Source organism: Onychostoma macrolepis, chromosome 22, assembly GCF_012432095.1.
Source record: "Onychostoma macrolepis isolate SWU-2019 chromosome 22, ASM1243209v1, whole genome shotgun sequence".
NCBI lineage: Eukaryota > Metazoa > Chordata > Actinopteri > Cypriniformes > Cyprinidae > Onychostoma > Onychostoma macrolepis.
In genome coordinates, this window is record NC_081176.1 from 14,020,464 (window position 1) to 14,037,998 (window position 17,535).

At 39.0% G+C, this 17,535-nt stretch overlaps 1 protein-coding gene across 2 annotated transcripts in view; it reads left to right on the forward strand.

The window, feature by feature from the left end:
• ccdc71 (coiled-coil domain containing 71) overlaps window positions 1-14,121 on the forward strand; it is a 28,500-nt gene extending 14,379 nt beyond the window's left edge. For both annotated transcript variants that reach the window (XM_058761294.1, XM_058761295.1), the window contains exon 2: window positions 11,514-14,121. In XM_058761294.1, the coding sequence (XP_058617277.1) occupies window positions 11,555-12,586 (1,032 nt within the window). In that variant the 5' untranslated portion in view covers window positions 11,514-11,554 and the 3' untranslated portion in view covers window positions 12,587-14,121. The remainder of the gene's footprint in view (window positions 1-11,513) is intronic.
• The last annotated feature ends 3,414 nt before the right edge of the window (window positions 14,122-17,535 follow it).

Sequence of the window (17,535 nt, forward strand, 5' to 3'; positions counted from 1 at the left end):
ACACCATACTTAGCCACACATCACTTCACTTTCACTTTGCATATTTAAAATGGCAAAGGACCTAGGACAGATCCTTGTGGCACTCCATACTTTACTGGTGATAATTGAGGTGACTCCCCATTTAAATAAACAAAGTGGTAGTGATTGGACGGGTAGGATCTAAACTGGGCATGGGCCGGTATGAGATTCTGACGGTATGATAATCTTAGATAAAAATTTCACGGTATTGCGATTACAGCTCTAAAATGTTATTTTTAAATGTCTGGGTAAAAAACAATAAAGTTTTTTCCACTGAACACAATATATTTAATTTTTTAGAAACATATAGAACATTTTGGATCTTTAAACATGTCAGGCTAAATAATTAACAAGAATTCAATTATTTATTTTAATTAAATTAAGTGCAGTCACTTAAGTGAGCCTAAACCTGCAGCTCAACAATAATCAGAACATAATTTATTTTCTGTAAAAAAATAAATAAATAAATGCAGTCATTAAACCTGCAGCTCAACAAGGTTTTTGGAGACGTGCTCACTTTCTACACATTCATCTTTCAGTCCAAGTTATGAGCGGTGAGGTACAAAGATGTCTGCACATACACAAGGAGAGCGCGCGAGTGTGTTTCTCTCACAAACAGTGGCAAAGACACCTGAGAGCCAGCAGTTTGTTTGTTTTTTAAATGACGTGATTTTGAGCAGATGTAAACAATGGCAGGAGGTTTAAAATTATAGACGTGATACCAGCTAAATTTAATTATTGTACTAAATCGCAGAAACGTAGTGCTTTAGTCTGCTATTCCCCGCTCTGTGAAATAATGTGAGGTAGGAAACTAGTTGACGTTAGCTAGTTACCATGTTATCTGCCTCGGTAGCAAGCCAAATAGAATTTACTTCAACACTGAAACAACCGGCGAATGGGTCTCTGTCTTGATCGAGGGTGAAAGAGGGAGAAATGAAGATGAAAGATATTGTTTGTGTACGACCTGGAAGTATTTATTTAGCGATCAGCGCCAAAACGTCATCTGTACGGAACATCGTTTTGTACAGAAACATTAGTCTACGTTACATGAAAAATTCCCATACGGCAGACTTCGTCTTTTTCTACGGGGGAAAAAGTTCCAGGGATTCACCTCCTTCGCCCATCATTCTACACACCGGTTACTCTCACTGACCGCTCGCACCAACCGGAGGGGGAGGGGTCGTGTGACTCATTACGCTCTTCACTACTCGCAACTGAGAGAGTTCTACACTTTCCGTCTTTGACGACACGTTAAAAAAAACTGTGCATACCGCAGGAACGGTATAACGGAAACTTTTTGTGGTTTTGAAACCGTGAATTTTCCAAACTGCGATATAACTTGAAACCAGTTATCGTCCCATGCCTAATCTAAACCATCTTAAAGCCTGCCCTTGAATACCCATATAGTTTTGTAATCGATCTATGAGTATGTTATGATCTATAGTGTCGAACACAGCAGTAAGATCAAGTAAAATAAGTAATGAGATGCAGCCTTGGTCTGACGCAAGAAGCAAGGCATTTGTAATTTTAAAAAGTGCAGTTTCTGTACTATGGTGGGGCCTGAAACCTGACTGAAATTCTTCATAGAGATAATTTTTTTGCAAGGAGGAGCACAATTGAGCAGACAACTTTCTAAAATTTTAGACATAAATGGAAGATTTGAAATGGGTCTGTAATTTGCCAGTTCACTAGGATCTAGTTGTGGTTTCTTCATAAGAGGCTTAATAACTGCCAGCTTGAAAGGTTTTGGGACGTGACATAACGATGAGTTAATAATATTGATGTTCTGCTACAGGTAACAACTCTTTCAGTAGTTTAGTGGGTACAGGATCTGATAAACATGTTGTTGGTTTAGATGCACTGATGAGTTTTAGCTCTTCCTGTCCTATTATTTTTTCTGTTTGCTCTGCTTGAGCTTGAATGCTTTTGTTCTTTATATGTATTTTTATTTTATTTTTTTACACACATTTTCAACCAGAATAAAACCTTGAGATATAACATAACTTTGTTGTAGAACATTGTTTTGTATAATGCCTAATTATAAACTTGTTCAGAAATCGTGACGACAACTTGATTTTAAAAATAACATCTCTCATTAAACCTCATTCAAATAATCAAATATTGTTTTTGTTTTTTTTAATGAGCCCAAATATTTGAAAAGAATATTTTTGAAAAATTCCCATCCCTAGTTTACATTAGTGCATTTTTGTTTTAAAACGCGTAGCTTAGAGAGAATTATAATTTCTATGCATTTTTGACTGATTAATAATGAGCATTAGCTACTTCCAGTGCTGTCTGCCTGCATTTTCTCTTCCACGATCACTGTTCTGACTCAGAGGAAGATCATTCCCTGCTCATACGTCAATCATATTACGTGTTCATAACCTGCCCTGTCTCTGATGATGAATGTCAGTTACACTTCCACGTTCAGTTCTGTAGATAAGAAACCTAGGAGAAAAAAAAACATTTCTGCAGATGAAACATTAAAGGGCATATTCCAGGTTAGAGACGCCAGTGAGTCGATGTATAGAAAAATAATGTAGGAACTAGATTTTCTTTAAAATAAACTTTAAAATACGCTTTTAAGGCTTCTGGAGTCGTTTTTGTGAGAAAATTTTACTTCCGCATCTGAAAACCGCCAAAACCGGAAGTGACGCATCAAAAGGGAGAGCGGTGCATGTTAACCATAGGAAAGCAATGGATCGCAATGACAGTTTGGACGCTGAGGAAATTTTAAATGTTTATTTACACTCGTATGACGGACCACAGATAAAATTATGAGCCTGCTATGCAGCCAAGAGAGCAGGGACAGGATTAGACAGAACAACGGTCAGAGGAGACGGATTGAGTTGATGTGTGAGGAGAACAGGACAGGTGTCTTGGTGAGAGACCAGTCAGCTTACAGATATACACACACCTTAACTAACGATATGTATTAATCAGGCAATAGCAAAGCTAGTATTGGTCATCTATGAGTATTTATACTTACTAGTAACAGAAACTAATAAGCGTTGATCAGTCGTCACACTCGTTAATATCCGACACTAACGTTAGGTGTAGCTTGTGGTAAATGCAAGGCCGTGGTCACAGCTGAGTAAAGTCAGTGCTGCAGGGAGTTAGATGCGTTACACACCGGGTCTTAGTGGAGAATGTGACCCCCACACTTGATGTGCAGTGTCTGAGTCTGCACCCAGGCTTTGAGGCTTGCTGTCTGAACCCGTATGTGCTACAGATAGCCTATATATGCACTTCAGACAGGAGCATGGACCTCTCCAGGCCAGAAGACACATGTATGTTTAGGGCAGAGATCAATTATTAGTCTGAGCTGAATATTTGTATGTATAAATACATGGTAAGTTAAAGATTTGAATACTTAAACTTTTTAAAAAATAATTTTGTTTCTCAATTACAGGTTGCCTATATTTAGGTCACGACTACCAGTAAATAACACTTCTTGATCCTATTGGTATAACACAATAAATATAGACAGCATACAGGCAAGTTGTCCGCGGGGCCTATGGCATTCTGTGCAGGCACATCAAGCAATGGCTGTTGTGTCAACCCTTAGAAGACTTTATAAAGGAAGGAGGAATTTATAAAGATTTTGAATGGCCCCATTTTGGTCACAATAAAAAATAATCACAATCACAAATTGTTTTACTGTATAAAAACTTATTTATGAAGTTTACATATATATATCAAGCAGATATGCATTTATGGTTAATTCAATTTGGTTTTATTTATGCAGCACTAAATTATAACAAATATTTCATAGCACTGATAATACCTAACTCAAAACACAACGTTTCAACTTGCATATATATATATATATATGTATATGTATGTGTATGTGTGTAGATGTACCAAACATATACTACCAAAAGAAAAATATACCATCTGACACATTTAAAAATATTTAACAGCCTTTCAGTCTGGGTATCACACTAATGTGTTGTTAACGTGTGTTAAATGGTGAATGCTGTGCTAGATACACGCCATCAGCCTGATCTTGTTGATCCTCTGGAGGGATCTGGAGAGAGGAGCAGGTGTAGTGGAAGACAAGACAGTGCTGTGTTCTCGTGGAGCCTGAGGTGACCTGCAGTATTCTTCTCTCAGAGACATATGCTGGGAGAAGCAACCCAGACAGCAAGCAGTGTCGGCCCAGATCCGGCCCACATCTGGCCTGCATGGATTTCACACGGGCCAGATGTGGGCCGGATCTGGGCCAACACTATGTTGCTGTCTGGGACGTTAAGATCACATTCACTGCTGACCATGCTTCTCCACTCGGCCTCCATCACATCTGCATCTCCATCAGAAGTGAAGCTGCAGTCCAGCAGAGGTGGTTAATAACAGCTGGCCTCCACTGCTTCAGATCTTCACACTCCCATCTTCTAAAGCCTTATAAACACACCACATGACAAAAAATTACCAATTAGTTGTACAAACAATGACACTAAGCTGTAACTAGACTTGATGGTTATAATATTAGCAAACTGAGTTTAACCTACCAGTTATGCCTTCTCATACGGTAACATTTTTACACGGTTTTTAAAAATATTTTGCTAATGCTTACAAGGTAACGTTAGCTGCGGTGATTTTCAACAACTTATACACATCTCGTTGTGTCTCATTATTTAAATAATTATGTTCACTGATTTGATAGTTAGCAAATGTTAAAAAACAAGACTTACGGTGCACAGTTGACATTTTCGTGGAGCAGCATCTCTGACGGATCCATGAGCATCATGTCTCCCGCCGGCGGCCGAACACAGGCGGACCGGGACCCGATGAAGCTGCTGTGTGCAGTCTCACTAGGCTCTTGCTTCGGTATCCCATGTGGAACTCATATCGCCGGGATGATAATCCTCCGGTGTAAAGTGATCGTTAAGCTACACACCCACCGCGTTTCTCGAAGCAGATGCATCAGTGAAGATGCCGTCCTATTTCTTGTTAGGAAACCTGTGGACTCGATGTCCTGACAGGCTGGAGTTAGTGTTTCCTCCACAAACACAATTTACCATGACAATGATAAATTGAAATAAAAATAACTCTCGAAAACACACTGACTCGTGCCCGCTCCACTGAATACCAGCAGAGCGCGGCACACGACTCCCTTATGTGACGTAATATGACGCGATGTTGAAAAAAAAGCGTTTTTTGAGAGCCGTCAAGGAAAGCGTCACTTTTTCTTCTAAATTTGTGCACTCACGTCTTGTAAAACATTTTCAAATCCTGCATTAATGGTTCATATGGTATTTTCATACAAGTTTATATATTCATTTGGAAATTTTTTTTAAACCTGCAATATGCACTTTAAGCTAATAAACACATGATTACGATAGTATATGATTTTCATGGGGTTCTGTCTATTTTCATTACAATACAGGGTGTTTACCTAAGAAATGCTAAGCAAGTGTAGCTATTATCTTGATATAAAAGGCTACAAATAACATTTCAGCAACATATGACCAAAGCATATAATTTGTAATCAGAAATGTTTACAAACAATTGATGGTTTAAAGTGAGTTTTGAGTAAAAGCGCAGTATAATCTTGCTACATTGGTCACGTAACATGCGTTTTCGATCGTGTAGTGTGAATGAAGATCTTTTTGGGAATGTCAGTATGGACTAAGATAATTTTCACTTTGAATTTTAAAATGAAGATGCACTAGTGTAAATGTAGCCTTATAGCTACTGGGGTTGGGATGCTTACACTCTACAGCCTCATGTGTGAGCCACGTCTCTGGGCATAACTGACGTAAACTAGTGTTTTTCTGTGATGCCTCACCAGAGCCAATTACCAGTACTTGATTTAGGCACATCAAACATGCTGCATGCTTTTTGGCTCACTGACATTGATGAGATTAACCCCTTAGGTATCGAAATTTGGTACTGAACAAGACGACATTTGTTGATACTTGATAGTAGCGAGGCAGTTCAGTCGGTGCTTAAAAAGTATTGAACTTGATACCCAGCCCTAGCATTGAATCAATGTCATTGATCTCTATGGGTGAAACATCAGCTTCAGCGTTACCCTGGTAATGCATAGCTCGTCAATTGAGGCTTGTGAAGTGGAGCTCAGAGCTGTGGTTGCCAGAACTTCACAATAAAAAATATGGTTGCAACTTTGCCGTACCTGTTACAGTGGCCCCTACTGATTTTGTACGTTTGCCCACTGACAAAGAAATGATCAGTCTATAATTTTAATGGTAGGTTTATTTGAACAGTGAGAGACAGAATAATAACAAAAAAATCCAGAAAAAAACGCATTTCAAAAAAGTTATAAATTGATTTGCATTTTAATGAGTGAAATAAGTATTTTATCCCCTATCAATCAGCAAGATTTCTGGCTCCCATGTGTCTTTTATACAGGTAAGGAGCTGAGATTAGGAGCACTCTCTTAAAGGGACTGCTCCTAATCTCAGTTTGTTACCTGTATAAAAGACACCTGTCCACAGAATCAGTCAATCAGATTCCAAACTCTCCATCATGGTCAAGACCAAAGAGCTGTCCAAGGATGTCAGGGACAAGATTGTAGACCTACACAAGGCTGGAATGGGCTACAAGACCATCGCCAAGCAGCTTGGTGAGAAGGTGACAACAGTTGGTGCGATTTATTCACAAATGGAAGAAACACAAAATAACTGTCAGTCTCCCTCGGACTGGGGCTCCATGCAAGATCTCACCTCGTGGAGTTTCATGAGTTTCATGAGAACGGTGAGGAATCAGCCCAGAACTACACCGGAGGATCATGTTAATGATCTCAAGGCAGCTGGGACCATAGTCACAAAGAAAACAATTGGTAACACACTACGCCGTGAAGGACTGAAATCCTGAAGGTCCTCCTGCTCAAGAAAGCACATGTACAGCCCGTCTGAAGTTTGCCAATGAACATCAAAAGTGTTGTGGTCATGAAACCAAAATCGAGCTCTTTGGCATCAACTCAACTCGCCGTGTTTGAAGGAGGAGGAATGCTGCCCCAAGAACACCATCCCCACCGTCAAACATGGAGGTGCAAACGTTATGCTTTAGGGGTGTTTTTCTGCTAAGGGGACAGGACAACTGCACCGCATCAAAGGCACGAAGTCATGTTTTGGGAAAGGGTCAAATACTTATTTCACTCATTAAAATGCAAATCAATTTATAACTTTTTTTAAAGCGTTTTTCTGGATTTTTTTTGTTGTTGTTCTGTCTCTCACTGTTCAAATAAACCTACCATTTAAAATTTATAGACTGATCATTTACTTGCAATAACGTACAAAATAAGCAGGGGATCAAATAACTTTTTCCCCCACTGTACCTAGATTAGAATTAGAATTGGCTAAGTGTGCGCAAACACACGAGGAATTTTTTGTTTTTTTTTGTTTTTAAGAAACTCTTGTTATGCATTCATATATATATATATATATATATCTCTGACATGAGAACAGAAACATTTAAATAAGACTTAACAATAATGTGTATGAATCTGGCACAGAAGATTTAGGTACAGATTTGTGCATTATTTACTCTACAGCGGTATAGAAAATATGCATATGTATTTACATAGTACTTGAGAGAGAGAGGCAATAATTAGAGAGGGAGATTGAATTACAGAACACGGGTAATAATTCTTGTGTTAGCTGTTAAGGTTGGAGATGGCATGGGGGGAAAAAACTGTTTTTATGCCTAGATGTTCTAGTGCACAGAGATCTGTAGCATCTGCCTGAAGGGGGAAGTGCAAACAGGTTGTGTCCGGGGTGAGAGGGGTCTGTGATGATGTTACCTGCCCATTTCTTCACTCTGAAGTTGTAGAAGTCCTGAAGGCTGGGCAGGTGGACGCCAATGATCATATCTGCTGTCCTAACAGTCTGCTGCACTCTTCTTATATCTGATTTTCTGGCTGACCCAAACCAGACAGTTATAGTGGAGCACAGAACAGACTCAATAACAGCCGAGTAAAACTGTGTCTCATGCGCCTGTGGCAGGTTGAACTTTTTCAGTTGACTAAGAAAGTACAACCTCTGCTGAGCTTTTTTCACGATTGAGTCTATATGAGTGTCCCACTTCAGGTCCTGGGAGATGGTGGTTCCCAGGAACTTGAATGACTCCACTACAGCCACAGTGCGGTTCATGATGGTGGGGGGAGTGCAGGGGTTTCTCCTGAAGTCCACGATCATCTCTACAGTTTTGAGCGTGTTCAGCTCCGGGTTGTTGTGACTGCACCAGACAGCCAGCTGCTCAACCTCTTGTCTGTAAGCGGACTCGTCGCCGTTCTGGATGAGGCCGATGACTGTAGTGTCATCTGCAAACTTCAGGAGTTTGACAGAGGGGTCTTTAGAGGTGCAGTCATTTGTGTAGAGGGAGAATAGCAGTGGGGAGAGAACGCAGCCCTGAGGAGCTCCAGTGCTGATGGTGCAGGTGTTGGATGTGTGTTTTCCCAGCCTCACTAGCTGCTGCCTGTCTGTCAGGAAGCTGGTGATCCACTGACAGATTGAGGTGGGTACAGAGAGCTGGGTCAGTTTATTCTGAAGGGTACCTGGGATGATGTTGTTGAAAGCGGAGCTGAAGTCCACAAACAGTATCCTTGCATAAGTTCCTGGTTTGTCCAGATGTTGGAGTATGTAGTGCAATCCCATGTTGACTACATCATCCACAGACCTGCTTGCTCTGTAAGCAAACTGCAGGGGGTCCAGTAATGTCTTTCAGGTGGGCCAACACAAGCCTCTCAAATGACTTCATCACCACAGACGTTAAAGCAACAGGTCTGTAGTTATTAAGTCCTGTGATTTTTGGTTTCTTGGGTACAGGGATGATGGTGGAGCGTTTGACGCAGGAGGGGACTTCACACAGCTCCAGTGATCTGTTGAAGATGGATGGGATGATAGCTGGACAGCACAGGCTTTGAGGCAGGCTGGAGAGACACCGTCTGGGCCTTTGACTTTCCTTATCTTCTGTCTCCTGAAGACTTTGCTTACATCTTCACAGATCTTGAGTACAGGCTGAGAAACAGTAGGGAGGGGGAGGGTGTTGATGGCTGTGATGTCAAACCGTCAGAGTGGGTGTGGGGTGTCAGACCAGACTTTTGCTTTTCAAACCTGCAGTAAAACTCATTCAGGTCTTCAGCCAGTTGTTGATTGGCTCCAGTGCTGGGGGATGGGGGACATGCAAGTCATTCCAGGCGGATGACATAGGACGTATGCTTGGCGCACACGCCTGTGAGATGCTTGCCTCCCTTTAAGAGATTCTAGTCTCGCAAGTTTAACAGGAGCATGTGAGGCATGTTTTATTATGGATGGATGTGCTTTATTTGACTTCTTTTGGACTGTTGAAAAAATAAAAAACACCCACCCACTGCCATTATAAAGCTTGGAAGAGCAAGGATAATTTTTAATATAACTGATTGAATTCGTCTGAAAGAAGAAAGTCATATACACCTAGGATGCATTGAGCGTGAGTGAAACATGGGCTAATTTTCATTTTTGGGTGAACTAACCTTTTAATATACCAACCTCCTGAAGTACTAAAATCTGATTTTGTACCTTTTATAATATATAGTATACTGACAACCACCCAAAAACAGAGGTGGTAATGCGAGAGCAACATGATGAATCACAGCTCACCACAAGTAGCTTTTCCAAAAGCTGATGCAAATGCTTAAAATATAAGACCACACAAATACGAAACACCATCATGGTAACATACATAAAATAATGCAGCTAACTCTTAAGTCAGTACCATAAGATATAATTTAAAAAAGAAAAAAGAAGCCATCAAAACCATCAAATGTGACATGCCATACAGGTAATTATGGGAATGTCAGTTCACGGTTTTCACTGTAAATTAGGCCTATAAGATGACTTGCTCTATTTAACTTCTAAAATCTGTACATTTTAGAATAAAATCCTGTTAGATTCATTAGTTTTCATTGTTTATAGTAAGAGAACTTATTAACCAATTAACAGTTTTGTACCATATAATTTTTACTGTCTTGTATCATTTAAAAGTTTTACAATTTTTACAGTGAACTGCAAAATAAATTCCTTCACTGTAAAGGAGCAATGATATAGAAGTAGGTGTTGATCAGTATCTGTGCAGGAAGACTTGTGCTGATGTATTACATAATTAAAAACGTGGAAGTAGAAAATGAGTCATTTTGCATGCTTGGTTTCAATGAAAGCTGTTTTTGGAGCAATGAAGAAGTTTTGAGATATAAAACTTACAAAATGTTTTTATAGTATGGTGACAGAAGTCAAATGTCAAATGATCAGGGAAAATGTTATTTCTCATGTCAAGACCCCTTTAAACATTTACTTTTCTTAGAACTGATTACCATTACCTGCATTGTGTTGTGCTTCTTTAATGTAGCTTCTTGAATACAGTTGCATTGTGTCCTGTTGTAGTTTTCCTGGTAAGGCGATTTGAAATTCAGAAACTGCCTTGAAGAAAATTATGAATCCACTGATGCCTAATTGCTAAAGGTGGAATCTCATGCGGTAAAACATTCAACAAGCCTTGCAAATGCCCTTTCCTATGTGGAACTATTGAATTATTATGTGGATCAAATTTGCTCTTGTTTTTATTTCTAACATTTCCTGTGTATGTTTGTTCAATAAACTAAATTATATAAATATTACTAAGCATTTGTAGATGCAGTGTTGAAACAACTATCAGAAAGCTACGTCTATCAAAAGTCATTGCTCTTAACAATAGGACAAAGAACCTAATAAGCAATTGGTTGAAATTGTAGAACTGTTTTGAAGTGGAAAGCAGTGAGTTCAGATTCATTTCCCATGGATGGATAGTTAGAGAGATTCTTAAAAAATCTTAGGCAATTAGAACAGTTTGCAAAAATTAAATTGGCCAGTGTTCCTGTAGGTAATCTGTTGTAAGAAATGAAGTCTGAGGCTAATACTTTACATACTACCTGAGCACCTGTAAATCCCCATTTCACAGTTGAAGTCATTCTCAACCACAAAATATTCTTGAGACTGTTATTCATGCAACTTTGATTGTGTGAAATAAAATCCCTACCAGCTACTTTACTTTGCGACGCATAGGCTACTTTATTTAGTGGAGTATTATAGTTGAAGGTCACTTTTAAAGAACTGTTGAAAAACTGACAGTTCAAACTGTATAACCAGAATGTTGTGATTAGTTGAGTCATGGTACTGTTTTGACCCAAAGCAAACAATAAAAAACATTGTTTTGCCAAACTGCATCAGTCAAGACTGGCAGGGATAATTTGGTTTAAATCTAGGTCTACATCTAGGAAGATACAAGCATAACTATCAGCAGACTTTTCAGACAAGCATGTTATGTATAATCCAGTTGGACTGCTAGCTCAATCAATGTTGTGTGCTTGGAATAAAACCACCTGTTTTTTGATCAAAAATTATATTTTTGCTAATCCATTGGGTGCTAGTGTTGCAGAATTTACACTGCTTTTCATATTAGATAATATAAACTGTAATTCATGTGGGGTTTTTTTAATATCCTTTTCATATTCACAGACACCTGAAGTCCTTATGCATACCAGCTGTGAAGGTGCACCATGAATTGTGAAGAGCAGGGCATGGGGAGGGTAGTCCATTCCTGGGCCAGATTTGCCCCAGCTGGACAAACTGCCCTCGAAGAGGCCTTGAGGGTCTTTAACCCCATGTCCAAGGATCTGTCGGACACCGAGAGACAAATGGTGTCCTTTCTTCAAGAGCTGAGGAAAGAGGGAGCAAAGCCTGTGATTTTGAGGAGCAAAGATGTATATGGATACACGTCTTGCACCACGGAACCAATCTCTTCCAGGATCGGCAGCAAGGTTCAGAGAGTGCAGAAACCTTGCAAGAAGCGAGGGAGGAAAGGTTTGAGCAAGTCCAAGGATGTGAATTACGCGATGCTCAGTAGAGCGGCAAAGGACATTCTCCAAAACCAACCCAAGATCATGCTTACCAATCTCTCGGTGGACAGTCTTAAGCAGAATGTTGCAACCGCAATGCTAGATAATCATTCTGTTCAAGCGCAGCAGTGCCTCAAGCTAACAAACATAAAGGGGTTGACCGGAGGCCACACCGCAAGGTTGCAAATTCACTTTGGTTCGGATTCTAAAAGCGCCCCCAGTTTTGCTCTAGGACGGCCACCGGATCGCTCCGGAATTCCGCACTCTCCAACGGAAAATGGCAGTCAGACATCAAATGTAGTTGCCTTGGACAACAAACGTGTTTTGTCATGTCCGTTCAAAGTAGACGATGCCCTTATTGGAGACTCTGCCCCAGTCGTCTGTCAAAATGGTTTCGGTCTTAAAGATGGTAGCATTTATAAAAAGATCGAAACTGTATCAGGTAAACCTGATGTGATGACCAGTGGTCTGGACAATGGTTCAGTGAGGAGACTCCGTTTCCAAAGCTATAACTGGTCCCAGTCTACACTCACCAATGGCCAAGACGTTTCTAGACTGAATGGTCTTGAATGGAAGGTTATAAAAGTAGACGATTCAGTCACAGACGAGGAGGTGAGAAGGAAGGCACAAAAAATCTTGCAAGTTAACTTGTCGCCTGTGATACAGATCCATCCCCTTGTTGACTCTGTATAGACTCTTACTTGGGAATTTTTTATTTTTTTTTTCCTCTTGTTAATTTTTCTCATTTTGTAAAGTTGCATTTTGTGGAAACAAACCCTAGGTTATCTCTGGATGGGAGCATTGCAGTTACCTCCAAATTTTACATTATCATCAAGTAGTTACTGACGACATAATCCAAAGATGGGATGTTTTTTTTTCTGCTCTCACAGTATTTTGTTTTCCTGAAACATCCCAACCTACCTTTCTTTTGTGTATTTTTATCTAACTTCTGAAGGATTAGACTGATGGACAAACCCTTATTTATGACTATGCAGTTCCCAGAATGTTCCTTGTGTTGGAATACCGTGGGCATGGACTGCTGTCTCACTGGATCATGGGAACAGACTGAATTTGTAGAGTCCTTGGATCCTGCTGATGTCAATGTCACCCAGGGGTTTTTTGACATCAACAGTTTTGTTTTGTTTTTTTGTAATATGTTAGTCTGCCGGCATAGACTGCATATGATATTTTTGTTTAGACTCTAACATGTTCAAATTGGGGGCACTTTTGCATATTAATTTAATTTCAGGGCAAAATAAATGGCCTTATACTTTGAGAAGAGTGAAATTTAACTGAATCTTTGTACTCTTTCCTTCTTGATGTACTTGTTTCTTTCTGCACTCCACTTCTCATAAATTCCTCAAATGTTTCTTTTAATGTGCCAACCCTGGTTTTTCGTTTCTTTACAGTTTTGTTGGTGCCATGACCACAAAGAATTGCAAAAAAAATGCTTCATTTTCTGAGTTCTCAGCATCCCGTCGAGCAGTGGACTTGCTTGTCCATTGATTAAACGTACCTCAAACACTTGAATACGAACATGTTGTCGTCATTAATCCTGCAGTTAATATTGTTCATTCCATAAATCCGTTAGTTGGTTGGTTCATGTTTATGTTTGATGATTTGTGGCCATCTTGATCGCCTTCTACATATTTAACCAAATTCTGTAAATTGCAAACTAATCTTCAATAGGATGGTTTTGATCCAGCACTAATTAAGGCAACATTTGAATGTAGCAAATTGGAAAAGGAAAGAATCATTCAGGTTATCTATTAAATCTTGCTCAAGGTGTTTTTTTAAGGTCATTGTTCTGCCTCGCCAGGATTCATTTGTTGAAGATGATTCATGTGCATAGAGCAATCATTTTAAGGCACAACAGGATGAATGCTTGCTTTTTGTGCAAAAGGAGGAAGCGATATGCGAGAATTAATCTAAGGCCTTTGGTTCATAAGGTCCCATTCAAACTAAAGTAGAAGATGCAGCTGTTTATTGGCGCCACAAGGCAAACACTTAAAAATTGTTATAAATTTAAGTTTTGACTTAACCAACATATGGGTTTCATTCAAAAAAATTCATTCACATGCAAAATACAAGCGGAATTTGGTTTCCTGTTAATCAGTTTTTATTTTCATCCAGTTGAATCTGTGACACTCAAAAGCTGTAAATGTCAGTGTTGTATCTTTAGTTACTGTTATCGAGTTGTGAATTAAAATATGTTTGAGAAATTTTTGGTGTGGATTACTGGAGTCTCATTGTTTTCTTTTTTTAATGAACACGCAACATTATTGGTGAAACAAATTATGGCTCAACGACATCTCCAGGTCTGGACATAGTTGCATATTGAATGGCCAATGCCGTTAAATCCCATTTCAGAAATGAGTAGTTCCTGCTATAAAATCTGACTGGATAAGCCACGTTAAAAGCACTTTTGAAATGGCTAATGTGCACACCAACAAAAACGGCACAAATTCAGTATTATATTAATATGCTAAGTTGCTTGGCAACCGTAAATGACTTATAGTTTGGCTAATGAACTTGGCAGATGTTATTTAGCAGACGAATTGCTTATTGTGATTATTGTTGCTAATATATTTAATTTTTTCTTGAACATTGGTGTGCGTTGCCATATTGATGTTTCTGCCACAGTTAAGAGGGGTTTTATGTACTGTTTCATGTGCCGAACAGCATTTCTTAAGTGTTAAAAACAGTAATGCTTGGTTTTTCCTGCTGCATTGCTGTACTAACTCTGAGAATAATTAGTGTAAGATTGTTGTTTATTTTTACAGCTGTATCTTTGAAAATTTTAGATAATATTATTTATAGTACCTATAAATATTTAATATTTTAAACCATTTCTGTTTCTTAATTCAACCATATTATGCAATATTTACCACGCAATGGCCAGAAAAAAAAGAATCCATTCAAGGTCAGAAACAATTGAATGTATTCAATCCTTTTGAACTGTTGGTCTTGTAATGCTAAGGGTGAATCCCATTTCTCTGTCTTACCCCTCTCCCTTCCCCTACCCCTTCGTCTTACCCCTAGCCCTTGTCCCTCGAAACCGAGTGGTAAGCACTAGGGGTGAAAACATACCCCTATGAAATGAGACACCACTTGGTTACGGTTACGTCATCATACACCGTCGCTAGCTGGCTGCTACGTCACCAGAGCCGACAAGTGTTGATCACAAACTTTGGATCGTTTTACAAACTTGTTAAAACTGTAGACATGCATGGAGCCCATTCAAGGCTAGTCTGTGGGACTGTTATGCAAATCAGCAATGTATCGTTAGCGTAGCAAACTAGCGATTTTTTAAAAACGTTTCAATTAAGAACATGGTTGCAAATATATATGTACAGGACTGTCGTAATTTTTAAATAAATTATTTAAGCCGAAAATACTTGAATACTTGATGATCTGGCCGCCATTGTTGCCGGTTGCGCAGTGTGTTCTGGGTACCCCTTGGTTTCAAGTAAGCTCGCGAAAATGCTTGGTTTTAAGGGGTATCTACCGCTTCCCCTTAGCCCTACCCCTCGATCAAAACGAGAATTTGGATAGCCCTTATTCTCACGTGAACACGCAAAACTAAGGGGAAGGGGTAAGACAGAGAAATGGGATTCACCCTAAGACTCCAAGTTGGAATTTAATGGTGTTAGAAGATGAACGTTTCTTTTCTAGTGTTTTTATGCAGTGCAGCACCAGGATTTTTCTGTGCTTTGCCCCAACCATTTCCCAGTCTTCCATCCTTACAAAAGAGAAACTTTTTAAAACAAACGCTGCCACCACCATTCTTTTCACAAAACTAAACCAACCAAGAGATTATCTTCAAGGCATGGACATTTTTAAAAATCTGGGCCCATATTCATTTAACATCTTAAGGCTAAAAGTAGCTCATAACTTGCTGAGATTTTAGAGAAAATCTTAAAATTAATGGGCGTCAGTCCTAAATTTTTGCTCTAAGAGCATTTCAGCGCTAAAACTAGCTCCTAAATCTGTGAAATGTTAAGAGTAGTGAAGTCACAAAGGCACGTCCTGATATTGCCAAGTGCGACGTGTTCCTGGGTCAACATATTTTGTTGACCCTGGAACAACATTTTAATCCAAAAATATAATCTTAACCATATTCCTACACCTAAACCTAACCTTACCCATGAGTAATCCCTAAAATCAGAGGAACTGATAGATGAATTACACTGATGTACAGGCACCAAACACTGATTGTAATCCTAAACTTTACAAAAATTATAAACTGGTTCTTGAAATCTGATTGGTTAATCACAAAGATGTTGACCCAGGAACACGTCGCACTTGGCAATATCAGGACGTGCCACAAACTATTCCTAAAATGGCTGTTGCCAGCAATCTGCCTCGGAACATACAAATTTTAGAACCATTTGACGATAATGAGCTTTTAAAAAGGTATCGCCTTTGGTTTTGGAGGTTATCCCAACTCTAAATTTTCCTTCGATTATATCCTTGATTTCATTAATCAGTTGGGCAGGAAGTAACAGCTGTTCTAGCGTCAAGTTTGGTTTTCTTTTATGTTTACATGTCTTACTATCAGCCATGATTATTCTACTCTGTTAGTTAAAAGGCTGTTTATATGCATATCCGCTAATTGTTTACGAGAAGCATATATAAGAGGCTGACAATTAGCTGAACATATACAGTACTTGTTTAATTAGTGACACATTCTTTATTTGAATGTGGCAACTAACATTTTTCTTTTTTAACCTTTATTTGAATATGGCAACATAATATTGCGTTGCTCTACAGTATTTCTATGAATAAATCTCTGACAGAGACCCCTCCCCTCTCTTATCAGCCAATCACTGTGTGCATAGTTAGTAAGCTTGCTGACATCATCCATAGCAACTAGGTCAACCCCGCCCTTAGTCTTAGATTAAGACTTCTCTCTATTCCTTAGTAAAAATGTGTCTCAGCAGCTTTGTAAATAGGTTTTAAGAGGACACGCTTCGCTAAAAATATTCACTGCTATTTAGGAACTCTTAGTGGTAAGATCAAATGTTTTGTGAATATGGACCCTGGGGCCGTATGTATAAAGCTGCTCAGAGTAAAATTTTAGTCCTAAGTGTGTCAAAATTCTAAGAATGACATAATTTTACTCTTATTCCTAGACTTAAGAATAAGAGTGATAAGTGTTGAGTCTCAGCTCCTAAATTATTTAAGAGAGCTGAAGAGGTCTCCTAACCTAGTTAGGAGTAACAAGATGGCAGCAAAGAGGAGACAAACACTTTCCAGCAAAGATATGACATAATGGAGTCATATGATGATATGGAGTTGATAAAACGATACAAACTTGATTGTCAAGATCAAAAAGTCTTTTTTGTTTTTTTTGTTTTTGTAACTGACAAAGTAAGAAATGTAATAACCTCTTCCACTCAACAAGTCAATGCTCTAACTGCAGAAATGAAAGTAACTGCATTTTTCTTTCGCTGGAAAATTGGAAAAATCCAGCAATGCACCGGTGATGACACTGTAAGCAGGGTCTTGTATATTGTGGCACTAACCCCACCAAACACAACAGTGGCCAAAAGTGATGTGTGGAGAGTTTAAAAAAAAATTATGACCCCACATTTCACTTAAACCATTAAAATACAAAGTTCAAAAAAACACTGACCAGT